The following is a 20,625-nucleotide window of genomic DNA, read 5'->3' as shown; positions in this document are numbered from 1 at the left end:
CAACTTATAATTCATTTTTAAATTACCCGTAATCAAAATTGAAAACTAAATCATAGCTAAATTATTTTCTAAACATCTCAACTATTTTTAAGAATTGTTTCTTTTAACCATCAACTAAAATAATGTAATAATTAAAAATATATTAGTACATATAATCGATGAGTTATTTTAATACCACTTAAATTTTTTTTCACAATAAATTATTACTCCTCAATATATTTTACTCATGTCTCTACTTTATTTAAATTTTTTAGAACTCTGTAGATAAAATAAAATATATTTTTTTCTCCTGAATAAAATATATCCATCTTTAAAATATCCAGACATTGAATAAAATACTCAGCTTTTAGGACTTTTATTTAATCGTGTAAGTGTGATGTGTATTTAGATCTTGATTTTGAAAAATAGTTAGATACGATATTAACTATGAAGTATATGCACTTCATTTAATTCATTGATGAAAGAAATAAGTGAATTCACAGAAAGATAGAAAAATTCGTTATCGTAATAATTATATCAATAACTGATAGATAGATAATTAGTTTTTTTACTATAAGAATTCGAATGAATGAAATAGTATCAAGGAAAAGTTCAAATATTCCATACAATTGCATATAAAACTTTCTTTTTCGAGAGGATTGAACATTGCGCTTCAGCCAGTCCCTGGTGCTGGGTAATCCCCATATAATCTATTATTTCATTAATTCACTTAATCGTTATTATTTTATCTTTGAAAATCATCACATGCGTAATTACTACGCGCAGCTTAAAACTACGTAGCCTAAGTGACATTGATGGACGCAATATGCACAACAATTTTTTTGTGATAAAAATTGTCTTCATAATTTTCTCCCTCAACAATATTCAACATTCATAACTATTTTTCCTCGATATTTCGAATAATTTAGCTATTTAAAAAAAACAACAATTCAAGTGCTGAAAATTCTTCTTAAACGTTTTATTAATTTTTTTTTTTTCAATTAAGTAATAAATTTATTAATTTATGTTAGTATTCTTTATTTATATTTTAAATTTCTCTTCTTGTTCCATCACAGGTTTTTAATAACTTCTGGACTATTGACTAGAAAATGATTCCGTCAACTTATCATTACGGAAGCAATCGCTTGTTCTAACTCATCCTCAGTCTTTATCATCATTTTTCATACAATCTGTCGAAGAAAATTTTACGGCGAATATGGTAAGACTTTTTTTTTGCGAGTCAACACTGATCTTAAGATGCTTGACGACCGCACTCCCGCGACATCCGGCCGCGGGATGTTCTGTTACGCTGCTTTATGTCTTTTTCTTTGTTCTCTTCTACTCGTTGCGTTAATACTTGGACTGGAGCCTGTTCCTTTTTCACAGTCTGCCGTTGGCATAGGTTTCAGTTCCCTGTGAACAAACGTTTCATACTTAGTCTTTTGATCTTGTTTGTTTGTTATCAAACAATGTATATATTTCTCTATTATTTTATTCATCACGTTTTAAATTCTTAAATAACAGGTCAGTGCATTTCAAATATTTAAACAATTATTGAGTTAAAACGTTGTTTTTCCAATTAAAATGATCAGAGAGGACACTTTTGTATTTTGTGATAAAAATTAAATTACTGGTAAGTTGTAACAAAAGAAATGAATAAAAGAAAATAAAGGGGTTAAAAATATTTACGGGTCTAATTTAAACGTTTACTCAGTATTCTCATATAATCAATGATATGTTTTACTTCATAATTTATGATTATAAGCCCGATTAAATCTTTTAGAGTAACAAAAACTTTTGATCTTATTTAATGACTTAATCTTTTTAACATTAGTCTGCTATCTATTCAAAACCCCCAGCTTTAAATAACGCCATTATTTTAGTTTTGATGTCATTTTCTAACATTGGGGCATGCAGCTATTGTCAACTTTTGTTTTGATTAATATATTCATTATATTAAATAGATATTCCTTTATCATATCATTAAATTGAGAGTGTATCGTTAACTCTACAAATTTAAATAATAGATAATAAAAGATATATATAATAAGATATATATAATTAAGATATATATAATAAGATAATAATAGATATATAAATATTAGATAATAGGTATGTACTCGAATGTTATCAGCAGATATGAAGATTACTGACATAAACATTTTATTTCTAGTAATGATATAACATTTTATCAATATCAAAAGTGACGACTTATCATTGATTCCTAAAATTCCTAAAAGTCATTTTTTTCAACTCAAGTAAATATTATAACACCTATTTGAATTATCAATAATTTTTAATAGATTTTTATGGAATAGTTACTTTAATAATATTATTAACTGAGTACTCAAATTCAGCTGATCATCTTTATCAATAAAAAATCAAATTATAATTTGAATTATTAATCACATTAATGATAGAAATATATTTTTTTAAATATACCTGTAGCTAAGTAAATCTTCATCATCAGGCACACGAGAAATAAGATCTAAAACTTCGTTATTGGGAACTGAATGAGGTCTGAGAATTTTTCTGAGGAATTTGTTAACACCCCAGCCGAGAATTAGATACCTCACAGGAACTAGATAGAGAACGATAACACCCAGAACTGCGAGAAACATCGCAAGATAGCTAAGATATGGTACTGTGAAGTTGAAAAGGTTTTTAACTCTCTCACAAAGGCTTGCTATATATCCAATGGAATTTTGTACAGTCTGGGTAACTTCTTGAATTGCTTGAAGTCTCTCTTTTAAGCTTTTTTTCTCTTCCTACACATAAAATAGATTATTATTCTGTGTCTGAATTACTTTTTAATTACTGTATAAATAAAAAGAAAAACCGTTTAATGAAATATGTCACTTTAATTCACCTTGTCTTTATCTTCATCATCGTCATCATCATCTCCAGGTGTAGGGGGTCCATCTTCCACACTGACATCTGGATCCTGTAAACTCGAGGACGTTGAATAGGATAAAGAGCTCTGCGAACTCGTTAATAATGACACTAAGCAGTATTTAAGCATTATGAGTAATGCTGCTGCGGGTAACATGTAGGGCTCGAAATAGTAACAACCAAGAATAAACAATACAAGCGCAACAATACTCCGGGTTTTACTTTCCCATTCCCAACAACTCCTAAAAGTAAAATATAGTCATTGATAAAACATTCATATAATGCTTTAACATGAAATTCTAATTCTAGATATCTCAATTTACTTTGTTAACTTACTGAATATATTTTCCTAGATCTATGAAATACATTATGATAGCCTTGAGCCTTAAAACATTTTTTAAGAAAACCTGCCGCTTAAATTTCACTTCAGGCTCCATGTATTTTTTTTCTTTTGGGTTTATTGTTCTCATGCAAGCTCTCAGTACATTCCAGATCACAGTCATTTCCAGAAGAATCTGAGGAAAGTTGCCTTTTGCACGACATCGCAGCTTTTTGTCTTTCAGGGCATACCATCTTTTTTCTCCATTTCTTATTTTCAACAAAGGAATTGCTACCTTACCTAAAAATTCTACTTTATGGTCACGATCTTCGTCGTAAACTGTTACTTCCAATACTGAGTTGATGTCTTTTACATTGCTGGAAATAATAAATAAATTTTTATTGATTTTGAAGAGAAAATAAGTTAAAAGTAATAATTCAACTAAATTATTATAATCAATCAAAGCCTTGAAATGAAAGTAAATTTTTATAACTATTCATTACATTTTTAGTATTCATAAAAAATTGATATTTTTTGACTGATATTTCCATTAAGTTTTGTTTTATAATTATTTCTATTTTTTTTTACTTTTCCAACGTATTTTTTTTGTTTTTAGTTAATGGAGACATAATGTATCATTTGAAAACAATACTTCTGTTATTGAAAATTCTGAATGATGAATATTATATGCCAAAAACATTAAAAAATCAATTCATATTATCATTACTATTCATAACTTAATGAAAAATATATTATTCATATCTTACAAAGTAAAAATTTTCTGCCAATTGGGTGCCAATGTTTTGTATTCTGTTTGAGTCTGAAGTCTTGAATTTATCAATTCTAGAACACAAAAAGGATCACTCTTGCCTCCTAAGTCAGCACTGGCTAATCCTTGTGCTCTAAAAACCTGTTAAACACAAAAATCATGATAAAAAATTCAAAAATTAGAATTTTAATGTCTTTAATACTTAAATATGAGCAGAGCTTAAAAGTGCTTGAATAAATTTTTCAAGTACCTTAACAATGAGATGTCCAACATCTCGAGGTCTCTGGTGTGTATTCCATAATGAATATTTGGCTTTGAGTCTTTCACGCTCTTGGAATGTCTCTTCATGCGCTGCTAAATCACTTATCGTTTCACTGGCAGTAGTTCCACTGATTGTTAGCAAAAGAAAAATACTTCCTGCTCCATCTTCTAGTTCTTTCCATATCCTATGTGTTGTTTCACGTTCTAAGCTCGCCAGATCGATTGTTGTTCTTCCCATCAGATCATCATTATGACTCTTGTCACGGTCCCAAACTGTGACTTCTAGTTCTTGACCTAGATATGGATCCTCGTAGAGATGAAGGTCAAATTGTTCAAGCCAAACTGGGTTTAGTGTCTTGAGGGCAACTTTGGATTTGTACTTTTCGGTTCCCAATCTTAAAAAATATATACTTTCATTAGATTCTTTCTTGAGATTTGTTTTTATAAAAAAATATGAGTATAATCAAAGTACGATGATCCCTCAGGGTTTAGACAATTTATAACAAAAAAACGTATTTTAAGATCAATTTCAAAGATAAGGAATCCAATACATAAATAAAAATTGACAGCTTTTATATCATGCTCAAAGCGTAACAAATCTAATAAATATTTGGTACAAAGTTTGAATAAACTTATTAATTGTCCATAAAATATATAAAATTTCAGTCTTTTGTTTGAATCAGTTGAACAGTATTATTACTGAAAGTGTTTATTAAAAGCTAATATCAACTTGTTTAATAATAAATACAAAAAATAAACTGTCAATTTCTCATGTGATTCAGAATTAATATTTTTTCCATGCTTCTATTGTACCTTAATAAGAAGTTTGTTCATATATTTTTTGATGGCAATTTTTATCGACTCTATACTTTTCTATTACCATCATTAATTGAAAATTTTTTTGCAAAAATGACTAACAATTGTTTGATTATGAGTGGTACATAGAATACAATTATTCATTGATTGATTGACTTTTAAAATTAACTTGTACTGCGCCTACTATTAATTAATTATTTACATTTTTATAAATGAATCAAGGTTAATTATATGTTTTATAAATTAATTATATATGTTAAAAAAATTTTTACTGATAAACTTCAACTTTAGACAAGGAAAAAAATTTTAATAAAACTTATTTCAAACTCATTTAATTAGTATTGACAATGGTTTAGAAGTACGACAGAAGAAAAGTAATCATTATTTTTCAAGTTTTACGATACAACTTTTATTCTTTTTAACAACGACCATCAAAGCATTGCTAATCTTATCCGATTGCCAATTAAATTTCCGGATTATAGTTAATTTAATCCCATGTTGAATTTATTTTTCTCTGTTGTAAAAATTTCAATTTACCTAAACTTGACATAAGGATCTGAAAGACCATCGATGTCCATAGGAAGAAGGTTTTTGGCTTCGACGAGAACAATGGTGACTACTGAGCTCCATATTTGAGATTTTAATCGTCGATTCACATCTGCTAGACGATTCGTTCTCTGAAAATACTAAAGGTAAAAATGATGAATTTTTTATTACAAGTTACTAGTAAGTTAAAAAATGATTCATCATGTGCTATACGTATATCATTACTCAATATTGACATAATGAATAAATAACGTGTAAAAAAATTAATTATACCCGTGTAACATCATCCAACTTCTCTTTAAATCCCCCACGAAGTCGGTCAAAAAAGTCATGTCGAACGTGTTTTAGTTCGTGTTTATTGTGAACTTGAATTTCAGGAGCAAGAATTGTTGGCATTAATTTAGAGTCAGAAAAGTGGGAATTGGCGGAATGAAAAGAATCGTCAGATTTATCTGAACATTCTTCAATTCTATTGAGAATATTTTTGTCTCCATCAACACTGATGTTATCCCCCTCACTTTCAGACATACTGCCACGTTTAAAATGTTTTTTAACTTCTTGTGTCACTGCTCGAGCTTTGCATCGATCAGAAATCCAAGTTTCAATTGGATGAAGCCAAGGATGCTTTTCTGTACATTCGTCTAAAATTTTTTCGACTCTATCTTCTAGAATGCTTCCAACATTTTCAACTTTTCGCTCCAGGCGACTTTTGAAAGTATTCACAGCTTTTTTAGCATACTTTCTCTCACGTAAACTCAAATAATCTCGTCCCGCTAAATTCTGAGATACTGACGTCTTAGATTTTTTACCATCAGACAGTGAAATGAGTGGAATTTTCAATTCTTCATCTCCAGAGTGCTGTGATTTAGTTTCATTTTCTTCTTCAACTTCAGAAATATTTTCACATATAGGACAATTCTCGTGATCTAACAATGAACAACCTAAATCACTCACATGTAATGCATTTTCTTTGAATTTTGAGTTTTCACTGTCATTTTCAACATCTTGGATATTTTCATTTTTATTTTTTACCTCCAGTTTTTGCATGACTGGATGAATTATTTATGAGACACTATTACTCAACACTTGTAAGACAGCAATGTTATGTTTGTCATAATAGTAGAGCAGTAACTAAAAAAGAATAAAAAATAAACACGAAAAAAATGCCTTCATACAATTTCTATTCACTGAGTCTCACCGATGTCTCTTTCATTTCAAAACTATACATAAGGTAGAATATATAATGTTATCATAAGGTGCACGATTTATCTTTTTCTAATTCTTTCTTAACTGAGTAATCGCCTGTGTTTGCTTACTTTTCATCACCAACAGGTTCATTCTTATATACACACATATACACATGCTTGACGATAACCAGAGCTGAAGTTGGATAAACGTGCCGATTCGATAACATAACAGTCAAAGTTAACGACTGCATGACGAAAGACCCTCACTCATGATAGCTTGGAAGAGGGGATTAGACTAGGTGTGCTCTGATGTATTCTTTTATTAAGCGCAGTTTAATATTACGTTGCGGTATAATTCATATAAAATATCATATTATTACATACTTCATACAACTTTCCATATAAACGTTGTGAATAATTTCATTCTAGATGTTTTTACCTTATTGATTTTAGATTTTTAAATATTTATAATAATTTTTTACAGCTGATATTTTTTTTATCTTCATCACTAGAATTTTTATTTTGATGAATTTTTTATGAAATCATAGTTACGGATAAATCAACAGTAGAAGTTGAAGCCAAATCTTTATGTAAAATATATCTTTTTTTTTGCTATGAAAGTTATCAAAGCAATGAAATGCATAGTTTCATTTCTGAGTAAAATTGAGTATTTTTTCTCCACTCTTTTAATCAATCCTAGTCTTCTGTCAACTAGACACTTAATTGCGGTGTAATTGAAACGTTATAAATACAAATACAGTTCATTTGAATATTTCAAAATGAATGAAGTCAAGGAAGTCACGAGCTAAATACATCAACACTATTAGTCTACATCACTAATTGTTTTTAACAACGCTATTTAAATTAAAAAGTTACCAGTAAATGTTTCGAAATCTCTAATTATTTGTTGTAAAAGTCATTGTTTATAGTTAATTAGGTAATTAAATTAATAAAATTATCAAGATGTCATAATCTTAAACTTTTATCATTATTACACTTGAAAAGAATTTCGACCAAGAAAGTGTTTCCAGTTCTAATCATCTCTAATTGATATCAATTTATAACTTGATTATCGGTGTTATGTTATTTGGAAATAAACTCTTTCATTATTCTGGTGGACATTTAATCACAGCACAAGTTTTATTCATCTTAGCAGTACTCATGAACACTTCACCATCTTTACCTACTATTTACGAGTAAAACCTCAAACGAATCGTCATGATTACTAAACTAAACTGAATTTCAACCGGTACAGAAGCAACCAGCTGTATAGGATAGTGTCCCCTCTCTTTAGCTCTCTATCCAGATTAGAGACATATATGATCCACTTACAACAGAGCCATCGCAACTTATACGACACTTAACTACCAGCATTCACGATCTATTTCCGGGTACGAACATTTCTGAAGAAAAAAAAGCTATATAAAGACATCGAAAGAAGATAAAATTTGATGATCTTTTCAATTACATCATCCCAGGTGGTGCTAAGTCGGATCATTGCTATTATCGGACCTCTAGAACATAAAGGCTAAGCTCTTGGGATGATGAAAAAGGTCTATATTGAATTGAAAGCTTATCACAGTGGCAGGAGGAAAAGAAATGAATAATGAGAAAGAAAAATGAACTAGAAATTTTCTAGCATTTTCTGACCACCATCGAAATGGCACATTGGTTGGATAGATAATGGAATATTGGAAAACATAATACTTATCCCACGAGGAATATTATGCATGCTCTTTCCTCCGATAGTACAGAGCAACTTGAGACTTTCCTTTCCCCGCTGTACTATCATCATATATCCATCAGTGTCACTGCGATATTTATAAACAAACCCATATACATCCACTCCAACGTCATATGATTCAATACAACGCAGTCAAGAGGTAATATACTGACTTCAGGAAGACTGTGATAAGTTAACAGGACGTGAAATGAGCTGGGAGACGGAAGTGGTCTCCCAGCCATTTTATGTTTATCTTGTTGGATAAAGAACACATTGAAGACGAAACAATAAAAGGAAATTTAAGTTAGCAAATAATAATAATACCTGCTCTTTTTCTTGTTGGTTGCGTGGCCATAATGTTGCAGTAAGAAAAATTTCTCCAAGATGTTGCCTTGGTCTTGCTGGATCCTTTAGCTCTAAAGTGATATCCTGAGGTTGTCCCAGGTCAAGTTGGGTCAGATCCAATAGTGCAGCACCCATAAAATCGTCTTGAAGTCCCCAGTCGTAATCGAAGACCTGTTTAAGTTATCACGTGAGTGTGAAAATTTATTATTCCCTTTGCGGATCTTTATCATCTTGAAAGGACTTGAAGTATGTATTAACATCAATTACCTTGATGTTCAGTGGCTCGAACGGATCCTCTATAGGCAGAGTGACACTTTCATCCCATATGGGATTTAGATCGCGATGCACTGTTCGAGATTTATGAAGCAATCGGCCAGCACATTTGATCTTTACATAAGGGTCACTTGCTCCTGCGTGGGAGAAATGATTTACAAAATTTACTTTTTTATTGATGTTAATTGCTAGCTACAAAGTATCACTGTGCTACGTCAACGTGTAATTCAACAACAAGTAAGAAAAAATAATAAAGGCGGAACGAAAAAAAAACTACTAAGTAAAGTAGAAGCAAAAAAGAGGAAAAAATGATGGTAGAAATATTACTCTTATCAATAGGTAATCGTATTACCACATCGATCCATCGCCACAAGATTGGCGCCTCTTCTAATGTGCAAACGTAGTTGGAAGAAAGCATGCTGTCTAAGCGCCAATTCCCGACGTCGGGAAATCTCATTTTGATGACTATCCTCTGTATCACCCATTTTTGATGATGACTCCTCTTGACCCTCACTATCTCGATAATATCGTAGATAATTGGAAACTCTTGATGAACCATCGTAATACTTTCCTGGACTGTCTTCAAGGGAGGCCTTTCCTTTGACTAATGGAGATTCTACTGAAACACAAATAATATCATATTATAGAATAACCTATATAAATAAGTACAAGTATCTAATGCTTGGTCATCGTTTCTATTTATTCTAGTATTGATTATTAACACATTGTATCGATCCTGAAGAAGATGTCATGTGATGTGTTTTATTTTTTATTATCGTATTTAACTATTATTTTCATGTAGCAGAGTATTTGTGACAGATTTCCTTTTTTGTGTGATTTATTGTGTAACAAAGTGTGCAGTGTTTACTAAAATATAGTTATTTCAGTGTTTAATTTGATGAAAAGTCTTTAACTAAAATTATAAAGTGGGTAGACAACTATAATTGATTGATAGTGCATAAGCAATAAAGACTGATAGTAGAAAAACTTCTTCTTGTTTTGAATCAATTCCCTTTACATTTTTCTTCCTATTCATTTAATTTCTGAATAACTGCGTCTCAAAATATTTTTCTCATAAATATTGCAGATGGGTGGTCGTGAATTACCTGGATGATTTAATGTTATTTTTGCTGGGCTGTGTGTAGCTGATGAACTCTTGCTGTGTTCTGATGAATAGTCTGCTGCGTAATCAGATTCCACCCCAACATTACGATGAGGGGAATCTTGAGGATTTGATGGCATTTCCTTACATTTTCTTCTTTCTTTGCTACGACCACGCACCCAACGACTCTTTAACGTTGCAAAGAATGTATGGGTACGTTGTGCTACAGATGCTACATGTCGATGATGGTGAAGAACATGTGAATGACGATGTTGAGAACTTGGTTGTGCTGATTGGGTACGAGAGGAAGATGCATTGTCGTTGTTAGCACGAAGTTCAGTTGCACTTCTTGAAAGTTGTCTATTTCCATTCAAATTTAATCGTGATCTGTCATCTGCTTGAGCTTGCTCTAAATTTGAATGATAATTTTTTAACAAAAACTCAAATTATAAACTAAGTATTATGACAATATTTACCACGTTCACCGTCCTCGGATCCAGCAAGCAGCTCTACACTTTTGCTCATCTTGTTTCAATGCTTTGAAGTGACGAGTTAGGGTCCAAATTGTTGGCAGTTTTAATCTTTTCTTGAAGTAAATGACGAGACGACGTTCGTAGAGCATTGTTTCACTGAAGATTCAACAAAAGTCTTGAGTACCATCGACCACCGAGTTTGAAAACGTCTGAAATGGTGTCAGGATTTTAGCCAATAAAAATAGTCTAGATGATGCAGCGGATTGATCATCCTGTAACAGAAAAATCAAACAACTAATAAACCAAACCTACTTCAGGAAAACAAAGAATAAAGGTCAAATCGATATGAAATAACGACCAACTGACACAAAAGACAACATTTATTTGTATCTTTAACCCGTATATTTTTGATACCTGACCTCTATCAGCCTTGAACTTACACTGTCATCACCAAACGACATTCTAAAAGACATTTCTGAGGTATGTTATCCAGTATGCTTACCCTCGCTTGAATGAAATGGCATACGTACTTAATCTATCACACCAATGGTCATTGCTAGCAAACTACTTGTTATCACGCAATGACTTTATCAACAATGCGACCAAATAATTAATGATATCTCAAACTAACATTATTATTAGGGTTAATCTTGAGATAATTAGATAAATCAACTTGAGAGTAGGATTAAACATGAAAAAAATTACCGAAAAACGTGTTCAAGTCTTTGGACACTTGGAGATGCTTCTCCATGGCTTAGTATACTCTTCTGCGTTCGCGGCACTACTGATAAAGCTCGACAGAGTGTCGTATTCTACATGCCATGCTCACGAAAACTAGAAAAAGAGGAGGGACGATGGAGCAAGAGAACAAGAGAATGTTAGAGAGAGGTGGTGAAGAGGGTGGAGGAGGCTCTATCGACCCGAGCCAATTCACTATATGATGTATAAAATTCACGTGTATCACGCATTTACAAAATAACATCGTTATTAGAGGAAATTAATCATTTTTGTGGTGGCGAGGAACTTGGAATATAATACCGGGAAAAATATTTTTTAAATTATCTTTGTAACAACATAATCAATTATTATCTGATAATGAGTATTAAGACTAATCTCTAGGTCTTTTCACCATTAGGTTGGGTTTTGGATCATTATATATAACATTAATTCCATTTATTTTTTAATTTAATGAAAATAGAAGTGACAAAGCTTGTTAGCTTGATGTTGTTATTATAAGAATGGAAACTATTATCTTAATTAAGAATTAGTAATTAAAAAAGTTAGTGGAAGATATATTTATTAACAATAATTATGATGTTGTTAAGAACAGATATGGCGGGAATTAATATCATAGATGCATCAGGTTGGCGGTCAGTTGGATAGTACGTGACCTACTGGTATCCTGGCAACGCCTCCGTTTATGTTTTCAACCCCATGATTGTAAGCGATTCTCAGTGCGATGGAAAAATCGACCTCTGGTACACGCAACGTTTAGGTTTATGCAGAAGAGGGGAATGAAAAAAAGTTGTATTAAAACTTTCAAGAGTTATTTTCACTCACTCTTATATTTTACTATAAAAAATAACGATACTATTATAATAAAATTTATTAATCAATGTACAAAATTTTTATCCGCATACACAGTATGCAATTAGTGCGCTACAGAGTACGGTTTTTACAAATTTTTTGTGCGTCAATTAACGCAATATACATTTTTATTTCTCCATATAAAAACTTTTATATATTTCATAATCTTTGTTCTTTCAATAGAATTAACTTTTTTTCGAAAGACAGGAAATATTTATTTACATGAATAGATAGTGAAAAAAACTAGTGTAGAAAGAATTTAAAGCACGCGCGTGCGCGATTCTTTACGCGCCTTTCTGTTGAATTGTACAAAAGCCCAATATATATCATGTGGTTCAGTAATTTCGATTCACGCTTTCTATCGATTGAGATCAGTAATGATTCACAAAACCATGATTCGCTCTGACTAGAAATTATATTGAAATTACACAAATCTCCGAAACATTTGTTAACTTCGAATCACGAAGGAAGCATTTAGAGCTTCATCATTAGCTGGGTATTCAAATTTAATGAAGAGACACATTAATGGAATTATCTCTCATCATGTCTCCGAATACTATTAATTTGCTTTCAACTAAATAGAATCATTAAACTAACAATAAATTTTGCATAAACGATGATTGAAAATAAAAATGATCATGTTTATATAGAAGGGTTCTTCCCCCAGAATTAATAAAAATAACTACAAATAATATTTTATCCAGAGACCGGTCTCTAATAATGATATCAATACAAATAAAATTCTTATCACAGCCAGTTTTAATTGATTCATGGCCCTAAAGAACTGAGTCTATAGCATTTATAAAAGCTTTTGAAGGGGAAGCACAGTTTTATTGATTCGTACGATATTGCCAAGAAAGAAATATACGGAAACCTGTGTCGCTAGTGCATATTCGATGAAATTTGAAAATTCTATATAAAACAATTTTAATTCAATAAAAATTTAGATCATTATTACCTTTTAGTGTCATTATTTGGGATTAAATAACCCAATTATCTTAGAATGTCAATAAATATCTCATCTAACTTCTTTTTAACAATGTTGAAGGATTTATAGGCTCTTTTGATTTATAAATAAATCATCTTAAAAATTTTTATGTAATTGGCGATAAGAATAAATTTATTTATCCCAAATAATAACGCTTAGGTAAATGAAACTCATCTGAATTTATGATGAATAAAATTTTTTACACAGAATTTTTATTACACTGATTGCTGGTGATAACATCAGTAAATGATGTTATCGTTGTGGTCTATAATTTGATTGTTAGCTACCAGCATTCAGTAGTATTGACAATTTATTGATGTAATTAATAATTCCGCATTTAACAATAGCGATAGGTAATATTGTTATCAATATATTTATTAAATGTAACTGTAAATGATGCTTTCACCTACTCCAACGTATTTCGGAAAAAGCAAGGGGAAGTGCACGAACTGGAGAAAACTTAATTATTGTATTTTATTATTACACTTTTTGAAAGTAATTTTTGTTGACATGTCTGTGCTTATAATTTGTCATTTTGATAATACGGCCTAAAATACGAGGTGATAAGCGAGTGTTTTAGGTTAATTTATAATCTTTTCAATACTTATAAAGTCAAAGCTGAAGTATTAATAATAACTAATTCCATTAATACACTCGCTTCTTATTCGTTTTTTTTCTCAAGACGATCAGACAAAAGAAAATTAATGATATTGACATAATTAGTACGTTTTGATTACTTCTATTTTATATTACAAACTCTTATTACGTCTGTCGTTAGAATTTACGTTATACAATTTGCCGTATCATCAACTAAATCCCTTGAGAGATTGAGAGCTCATTCACTGAGACAACTCGCATTTTTTTTTAAAATAACCCCTCACTCTACCTATTAATCTTACGCATATACATACACATTTGTACGCATGAATGAGAAGGATCAATCCAGCTCTGTAGAGCAAATTATAATTTTTTCTTTTTTTTTTTAATGAGCAGTGATGATCCTTTTATAAATTGTTACATTATTTACAAGAAAAATAGAAACGATGATTATACATCCTCTCAATTACCAATCTTATTCTTATATCAAGCTTTCAATTAATAATTCCACTTGATCAACCATTTTACCAATTGCCTGTCCCTCTACCCCTGCCCCTAAATCCACCGCTACCACCACGGAATGGACTTCCGCGTTTCATTCCTCGTGGCAAAAAATTGCCAGCAGGAGGTCCTCGTGGTCCTCTGTCACTCCAAGGTGCTCGGGGTGAACCTCTGAAACCTCCCCTGCCGCGTGGACTGTTACCTCTCCAGGCTCCAAATTGATTTCCGGATGTTGGTGATGTCAATGTGGGTAATCTTGCACGAAAGTTCGGACTTCCGTGTTGCCCATCATATTCAAATACCATCCCAGGTTGTGACTCCGTCGCCCCATGAGGTCCATTAGTACCTGTTGTAGAAGATTGAGGACCATTAGGCAAAAGTGCTCGTTTTTTAGCCGCCACCGTTTCATCATCCTGTTGGTCAATTAAATTACCATTTGATGATTGTCTTTTTAATTCATTCGCACCTGTTTTACCGGAATTCATTAGAGCTTCTAAATGCTCCGAAAGATTTCTGGGAGGCTCATCTGCTCGTGCAACTGAACCTTCTTGTGATCTGTCTTCACTAGCAATTTCTTCAACATCTCCTGGAGGCACGTCATTACTCTCAGTTGGTCCATCTACTGTTGATGTTTCGTCAGGCACAGGACTAGAATGTCCGGGAGGCCGAAGCTCCTCTTTTGGCTCTTCAATACTATTTCCTGGATGTGCTACAGAATCAGTATTATCCGGCATTATTGGTATTCCATTATCGTCAAATATTACTACAGTTTCTGGAGGCTGAAGTGCAGATAATTGATTATTTAAGTTATCAAGATTCTCTGCTTGTTCTTGACGTCCTCTGCGATTGTGTAAATTGCGCTGAGATAAAGTATGGTCTTCAGAGTAACGATCACGACGGTTCCGGAAAGCACCTCGCCCTCTTCCGCCTCGATCATTTCTATAAAACATTGGTGAATCTCGGTGATGTGGTGGATGTGAATGAAGATGTTCTGGTGGTGGATATCTGTTACGCAATAATGAATCATCATGATATTCTTGGCCCGGCAGTCTTTGATGTGAGGTATCTTGAAAATCATACATCTCTGGACGTGGTTGATGAAAATCTTGTTGAGGTTGGAAGTCTGGCGGAAACTCTGATTGTTGATTAGGCATAAAGCCTGGACGAGGTAAATTTGGCCGGCAATTTAAATTAGAACTAAATTCTTCCGGATTCCGGTTGAAATCTGGAGGTTGATTAACATTAAAGTCTTGGGAATGATGGAACGATGCACCAGGAATAGGTCCTGGATGAACGTTATGCATATCTGGAGGCATTTGTCCACGTATAAGAGGATTATTCGGTATTGGCATCATTCGCATGTCCATATCTATGTGATGTGGTGGTATTGGTTGTGGAGGAGCAGGAATAGGTCGTGAATCACGATCTTGAGGTCTTACATCGACAAGAACTCGATTTTTCTGCTTAGTCCCTTCTGTCTCTTCGTCTGACATTTCCATGTCAACGCTCTCAACAATATCTCCAGGTTGAACTTGTTGTCTAAAATAAAAATCAATAAGTGACACAGTGATATTCTTACGTAATAAATAATAAAAGGAAGATTTACCGGTAATCTTGATCAGTGTTAGACCACAAACCATCACTATTAGATACTGGTACTACGGATTCAGAATTAGCTGCACTATTTGCTGGACTACCGGTTAGACTAATTAAATTCCGATGATCAACATCAGCACCTTTCATCAATCGATGAGGAAGGTGAGCATCTGTTGGCATTGGAATTGAGATTACTCGATGATCTACATCAGCAGCACTACTTAATATTGGCTCTTGTGTCTGCGGATCGTTGTATTGCACGGGCTCTCTAAAGCTCGATTTTTCATACAACGGTGGAGACTCAGGTGTCTCTGTGAGAATTGGTCCCTTGCCTCTCATACCATTTGACCAATCGGGATCATTTGGATCCCATCGATCGTTACCATCCCATTGATTCTTCCCTTTATCACTATTATCACTGGTCCAAGAGGAATTCATACTTTTTTCTAAACAATACATAACAAAACAGAAGATTAATATCGCTATTAGAAGTAAATACAATTGAACGAAGGCTCACCTTCTATGTTACATATAGTTGATTCCTTCGTACCTTCATTTGTTGGTGTCCAAGTCGGGAATTTCGGTGGTAATTTATTGTAGCAGTTTTCATCATCGAGGAAAATTGGTGGAGGCAAAGGAGGAGGTGGTAATGGATTAATTGGAGCTGCAGTTGATGTGTCAAATGGGATGTTACTTTGGCTTCCTTGACTTGAGTACGGTGATGATGTGTGAGACTCGTTTGCTAAACTCCTACACATCTGATGATTTCCCAATGTATTTTGCATATTCAATATTCTTGATCCTGCTGAAACAGGATTAAGTTGTCCTGCAAGTAAATGTCCATAATCTGGACGTTGTGGAGACTCAGTTCGAGGTTCAGGCACATCTAAACCTAAACCCGGAATTCCACTAGAATTCGGAGCACCTTCGGCAGTTGGAAGAACTGACTTTAGAAAATTCGCAGCAGAAAAATCTTTTACGTCCCCTTTCGAAGGTCGCATGTTTATAACCTCAATTGGCATTGCCTGAATCAGATAAAGTTTTGTTTTATTTTAAATTCTACATTTTTACTTCTACTCAAATGATATATACCTCTGACGGTGTATTGTATGAATGATTACTGCCTGTCGGAGTCATTGATCGGTCATTGAAAATATTTCTCTGAAAAATATATATAATTCATAAATCATCTTACAAAATATCTAACTTAAATTTTCATACAATGCCTTATTAATGGAAAGTAAAAAAATTACCATGTCAAAATCAACGTTTCCGCCCATAAATGATGAAAAATTACTCGTAAAATCTGTGGAACTATTTCCTTGAGAAATGTCTGCTCCGGGTACCGGTACAGCGTCATATTCTTGACCATAAGAACCATATAGGCCCATCGGTGGAACACTTTGCTGATTGTGGTCCTCTCCAGGAAGTTCAATATCACTATCAGGACTTGGTGAAGGGGCATTAATATCCGGTGATGGAATTGGTGATGTCAAAGTAGGTAATAATTCATCTAACTTCTTTTTTAAATTCTTCACTCGACTGCCAAAGTTACGATAAGCCTAAAATAAATCAAAAATAGTTAGTATTGAAAACTTAATTATGATTTAATTATATTATTACTTACATTAGCGACTATCTTAACTTCTCCCCGTTGAGTCTCATAAAATTGATCTGCTTGTTCAAGTAAATCCAATACCTGCGTTCTTTCTCGAATCTCAGCTTCAAGAGCTCGAACATAATTTTCTACATTCCTTACAGCAGCTTCTACCTCTTTTTCCGCATCTTCTACACGTCTTCTATCTTTAAGAGACGTACATAGTTCTTCTGCATTGTCAATATCAATATTACTCTCTCGTAAATCGCGTAATCGAGCATCTGTGGCTTGTTCCAACGTAGCACAAGAACGCATTGTTGAGATCAAAAGAGGAGCCTGGAATTCTTCTGGAACACTGATAGGTTGAGGTTCAGATTTTTTTTTAGGCGCTGCTGAAATAAGTCCTGATAAATCTGCGAGAAACTCCTCATCATAGACTTGTCTTTGATCCCATATTTTGAAGATCCTAAGGATTCTATGCTTAACTTTTTCATCTCTGACCATTGTTGTTGCCCTTTGAAGCGTAGTCCCCCAAGATTCAACAAACTCATAGTTTTTTCTTTTGGAATACTGAATAACATCATTGGCCAAGTAAAATAGAGTGAGTCTATGCTCTACTTTGACTGCAAAATCAACAGAAAATTAATGATTTAATCAATACTTACAAAGATGCACTTAAATGAGAAGGTTATTACCTTTTTTTAAAACTTGTAACCATGAAGCTACTATTTTTTTATGATGTTGTCGTCGTTCCAAACACCAAGATGAAAGACTTTGAATAGAATCCTGAGAATCTTTAAGTGTTTGGAGTCTTTTTTCAAAGTATTCAACATCAAAGTCAGTGGACGCCATTGTCCACTAATTTTCACAATATTTAAGAGGTAATATATATAATACCGTCAATCGTGAACGTGAAAGAACACGACATGAATTTTAGGCTCATCATAAAATATCACTAACTCCTAAATCTATTCAGAAACTAACCTAATGCTCAAAGATTGCTGATGCACAAACTAAACAATTGATGTTATAAAGATGATTCAATGAACGTGTTTCTTCTGTCTATTTCCAATAGTATCACCTTGATTAATTGCTAGTACGATTCTTAAGAATACGTTTTAATGTTTTATATCACTAAAAAATATTTAGCGATTTAGAAAAGTTCACACCAGGGGGGAAATTCACTACTGGAAAAACTTTACTTCAACACGTTGTTGTAAGTAGTTGAATGAACATGATGATCTTGAGATAACATGAAAGATACACAAGATGTAATTTATTGAACTTTTGTGCAATATCTATCACAAATTAAGATACGTTCTACAGATATTTCACATATCTAAGACCGCTCCAAGGAGGTTTAGAGCTCCGCCATTTTTTTCGAGATCAAAACACGGTCGCGCAATGGCGTTCGGCGGCAATCAGGATAATAAATCTATTTTTTACCAACACTCATTACTCGACAACAACTTTATTTGAGACTTGATCTCAATAATTATATCAATCAATTATAGCATTTAAACAGAAAAATATCGTTTTTGTTGCAACAAGAGTAATTATTTTTTTAAAAATAATTGAGAGTCGATCAAGTGATTTTTCACTCCCTCTATCTCGCCTAATGAAGAACCATAACACTATTTTTTAATGGGTAATCAACTAGCAGTTGATAATAGCGATTACTCCTTTTTTCATTGTTTTTATTTTTTTTTGAGAATTTTTTTTTGCACACATCATTATTCAAGCGCATGCGTGAAGATTCAAATTGTTAATCGTGTTAGGTGTTATAAGATTCATGAAAAATAAAATCAAGACATCATTGAGTGATTACACGCAGACGAATAAAACTAGCTTTCAAAAAAGAATCAATCGAAATACTTTACTTAATCATTTCAACAAAATCGTTCAAGTTTATTGTTATTTAATTTATCGTTAAATTTATCATCCTTGAATCAGTCTTCTAAACAAGGTAAACAATTTAAAAATCTCATTTGATGTCATAGATAAATTTAACACACCTATGATCAATTATTTATCTACATTTTTGAACAATTATTTGACTATTTTTAATCCATTTTCTCATTTTATTTTTCAATCTTCACATTAATTTAGTTAAAATATTTCTCTTTTATCATCAAATAAACCACTATTCTATTATTTTTCATCATCACCTACTTTTTATATCTGATAAATGATTAAAAAATATAAAACAGACTAAATAATTATCTTGAATATTAAATAGTCACTTTATTAATACTAATGATTAATTCAAACTGTCAGCAAGGTGAAGGCTACACAATGTTTTTACACGTCAATTACAATCATAATAGTTCCATTTTTGACATTCAGGCATGATGTTATAGCATGAATCTAACATTACATTAACATTATAATCATCTTCCCACGCTATGCAAATACTAAACAGGCAAAACCTGCAGACATAGAATACAATTATTTATTAGTTTAAATAAAGATGATTTTTTTTTAAATTATTCTTCATTAGTCATGTAATATAATAATTACATAGCTATTTAGATGATCAAGAAAGATGATTGCGAAATATATTTTTCTCATTCGTTATTATTTATTGTTTTTTTTATAGTTATCGTTCAAGGCTATCAATCCATCATGAATCTACGAGGTATTTTGGTCTATTTACTTTTCCTTGGGGTTTTTTCCGTTTCTGCATTACCTAAGAGAGGAAGAAGAGTCTCGACAACTGATCCAAGTTCAATATCAGAATGCACTCATGACAATGATTGTAATAATGATGAATGTTGTGTTATTGGCCCAATTCGATACAGTGTGCCACAGTGTAAAAAATTGCTAGAAAGAGATGAATTCTGTAGACCTATGTCTACTCCATTGTTTAATGTTACTTTAGGCTATCCTGATGGTAGTCAAATTCATTTAAAAAAAGTTCATTACATTTTCTGTCCGTGTGCACAAGGTCTCACGTGTAATAGAAGTGATGAACTTTGTAACGGTACAAATGAAAATAATAATCAAATTGATGATTTTGGAAATTAACTAGTATTTACGTTTTAACTTTTATATTCACATTTAATAAAGAAAAT

At 32.3% G+C, this 20,625-nt stretch overlaps 3 protein-coding genes across 9 annotated transcripts; 1 reads left to right on the top strand and 2 right to left on the bottom strand.

Moving 5' to 3' along the window:
* Positions 1-949: 949 nt before the first annotated feature.
* Mctp (multiple C2 domain and transmembrane region protein) lies at positions 950-11,465 on the bottom strand. Of its 5 annotated transcripts, none has more exons than XM_035084471.1 (13): positions 11,391-11,465; positions 10,689-10,957; positions 10,217-10,621; positions 9,463-9,729; positions 9,105-9,247; positions 8,817-9,008; positions 5,574-5,722; positions 4,210-4,615; positions 3,958-4,100; positions 3,208-3,567; positions 2,849-3,113; positions 2,422-2,747; positions 950-1,392 (listed from the first exon to the last, which is right to left on the bottom strand). In XM_035084471.1, exons 2-13 carry the CDS (start codon positions 10,735-10,737, stop codon positions 1,284-1,286), a joined length of 2,814 nt encoding a protein of 937 aa, XP_034940362.1. In that variant the 5' UTR covers positions 10,738-10,957; positions 11,391-11,465; the 3' UTR covers positions 950-1,283. The 5 variants fall into 5 exon arrangements, with proteins under 5 accessions (XP_034940362.1, XP_034940365.1, XP_034940363.1 ...); XM_035084474.1 differs by having other exon boundaries at positions 5,574-5,713; XM_035084472.1 differs by having other exon boundaries at positions 9,463-9,726.
* An 810-nt stretch (positions 11,466-12,275) lies between these two features.
* Positions 12,276-19,099, bottom strand: LOC118067630 (regulation of nuclear pre-mRNA domain-containing protein 2). 3 transcript variants are annotated; one of them, XM_035084470.1, is made up of 8 exons: positions 18,247-19,099; positions 17,582-18,174; positions 17,208-17,516; positions 17,047-17,115; positions 16,472-16,979; positions 15,965-16,400; positions 14,825-15,897; positions 12,276-14,704 (listed from the first exon to the last, which is right to left on the bottom strand). In XM_035084470.1, exons 1-8 carry the CDS (start codon positions 18,401-18,403, stop codon positions 14,382-14,384), a joined length of 3,468 nt encoding a protein of 1,155 aa, XP_034940361.1. In that variant the 5' UTR covers positions 18,404-19,099; the 3' UTR covers positions 12,276-14,381. The 3 variants fall into 3 exon arrangements, with proteins under 3 accessions (XP_034940361.1, XP_034940359.1, XP_034940360.1); XM_035084468.1 differs by having other exon boundaries at positions 12,276-15,897; XM_035084469.1 differs by having other exon boundaries at positions 12,276-15,897; positions 16,505-16,979; positions 18,247-19,098.
* A 1,077-nt stretch (positions 19,100-20,176) lies between these two features.
* Positions 20,177-20,578, top strand: LOC118067629 (astakine-like). The gene has a single exon (XM_035084467.1). It carries the CDS (start codon positions 20,177-20,179, stop codon positions 20,576-20,578), a length of 402 nt encoding a protein of 133 aa, XP_034940358.1.
* The last annotated feature ends 47 nt before the right edge of the window (positions 20,579-20,625 follow it).

Source organism: Chelonus insularis, unplaced genomic scaffold (genome assembly GCF_013357705.1).
Source record: "Chelonus insularis isolate UGA/USDA-ARS -01 unplaced genomic scaffold, ASM1335770v1 contig_390_pilon, whole genome shotgun sequence".
In the NCBI taxonomy this organism is placed as follows: Eukaryota; Metazoa; Arthropoda; class Insecta; order Hymenoptera; family Braconidae; genus Chelonus; species Chelonus insularis.
This window is presented reverse-complemented; position numbering and strand designations above follow the sequence as displayed.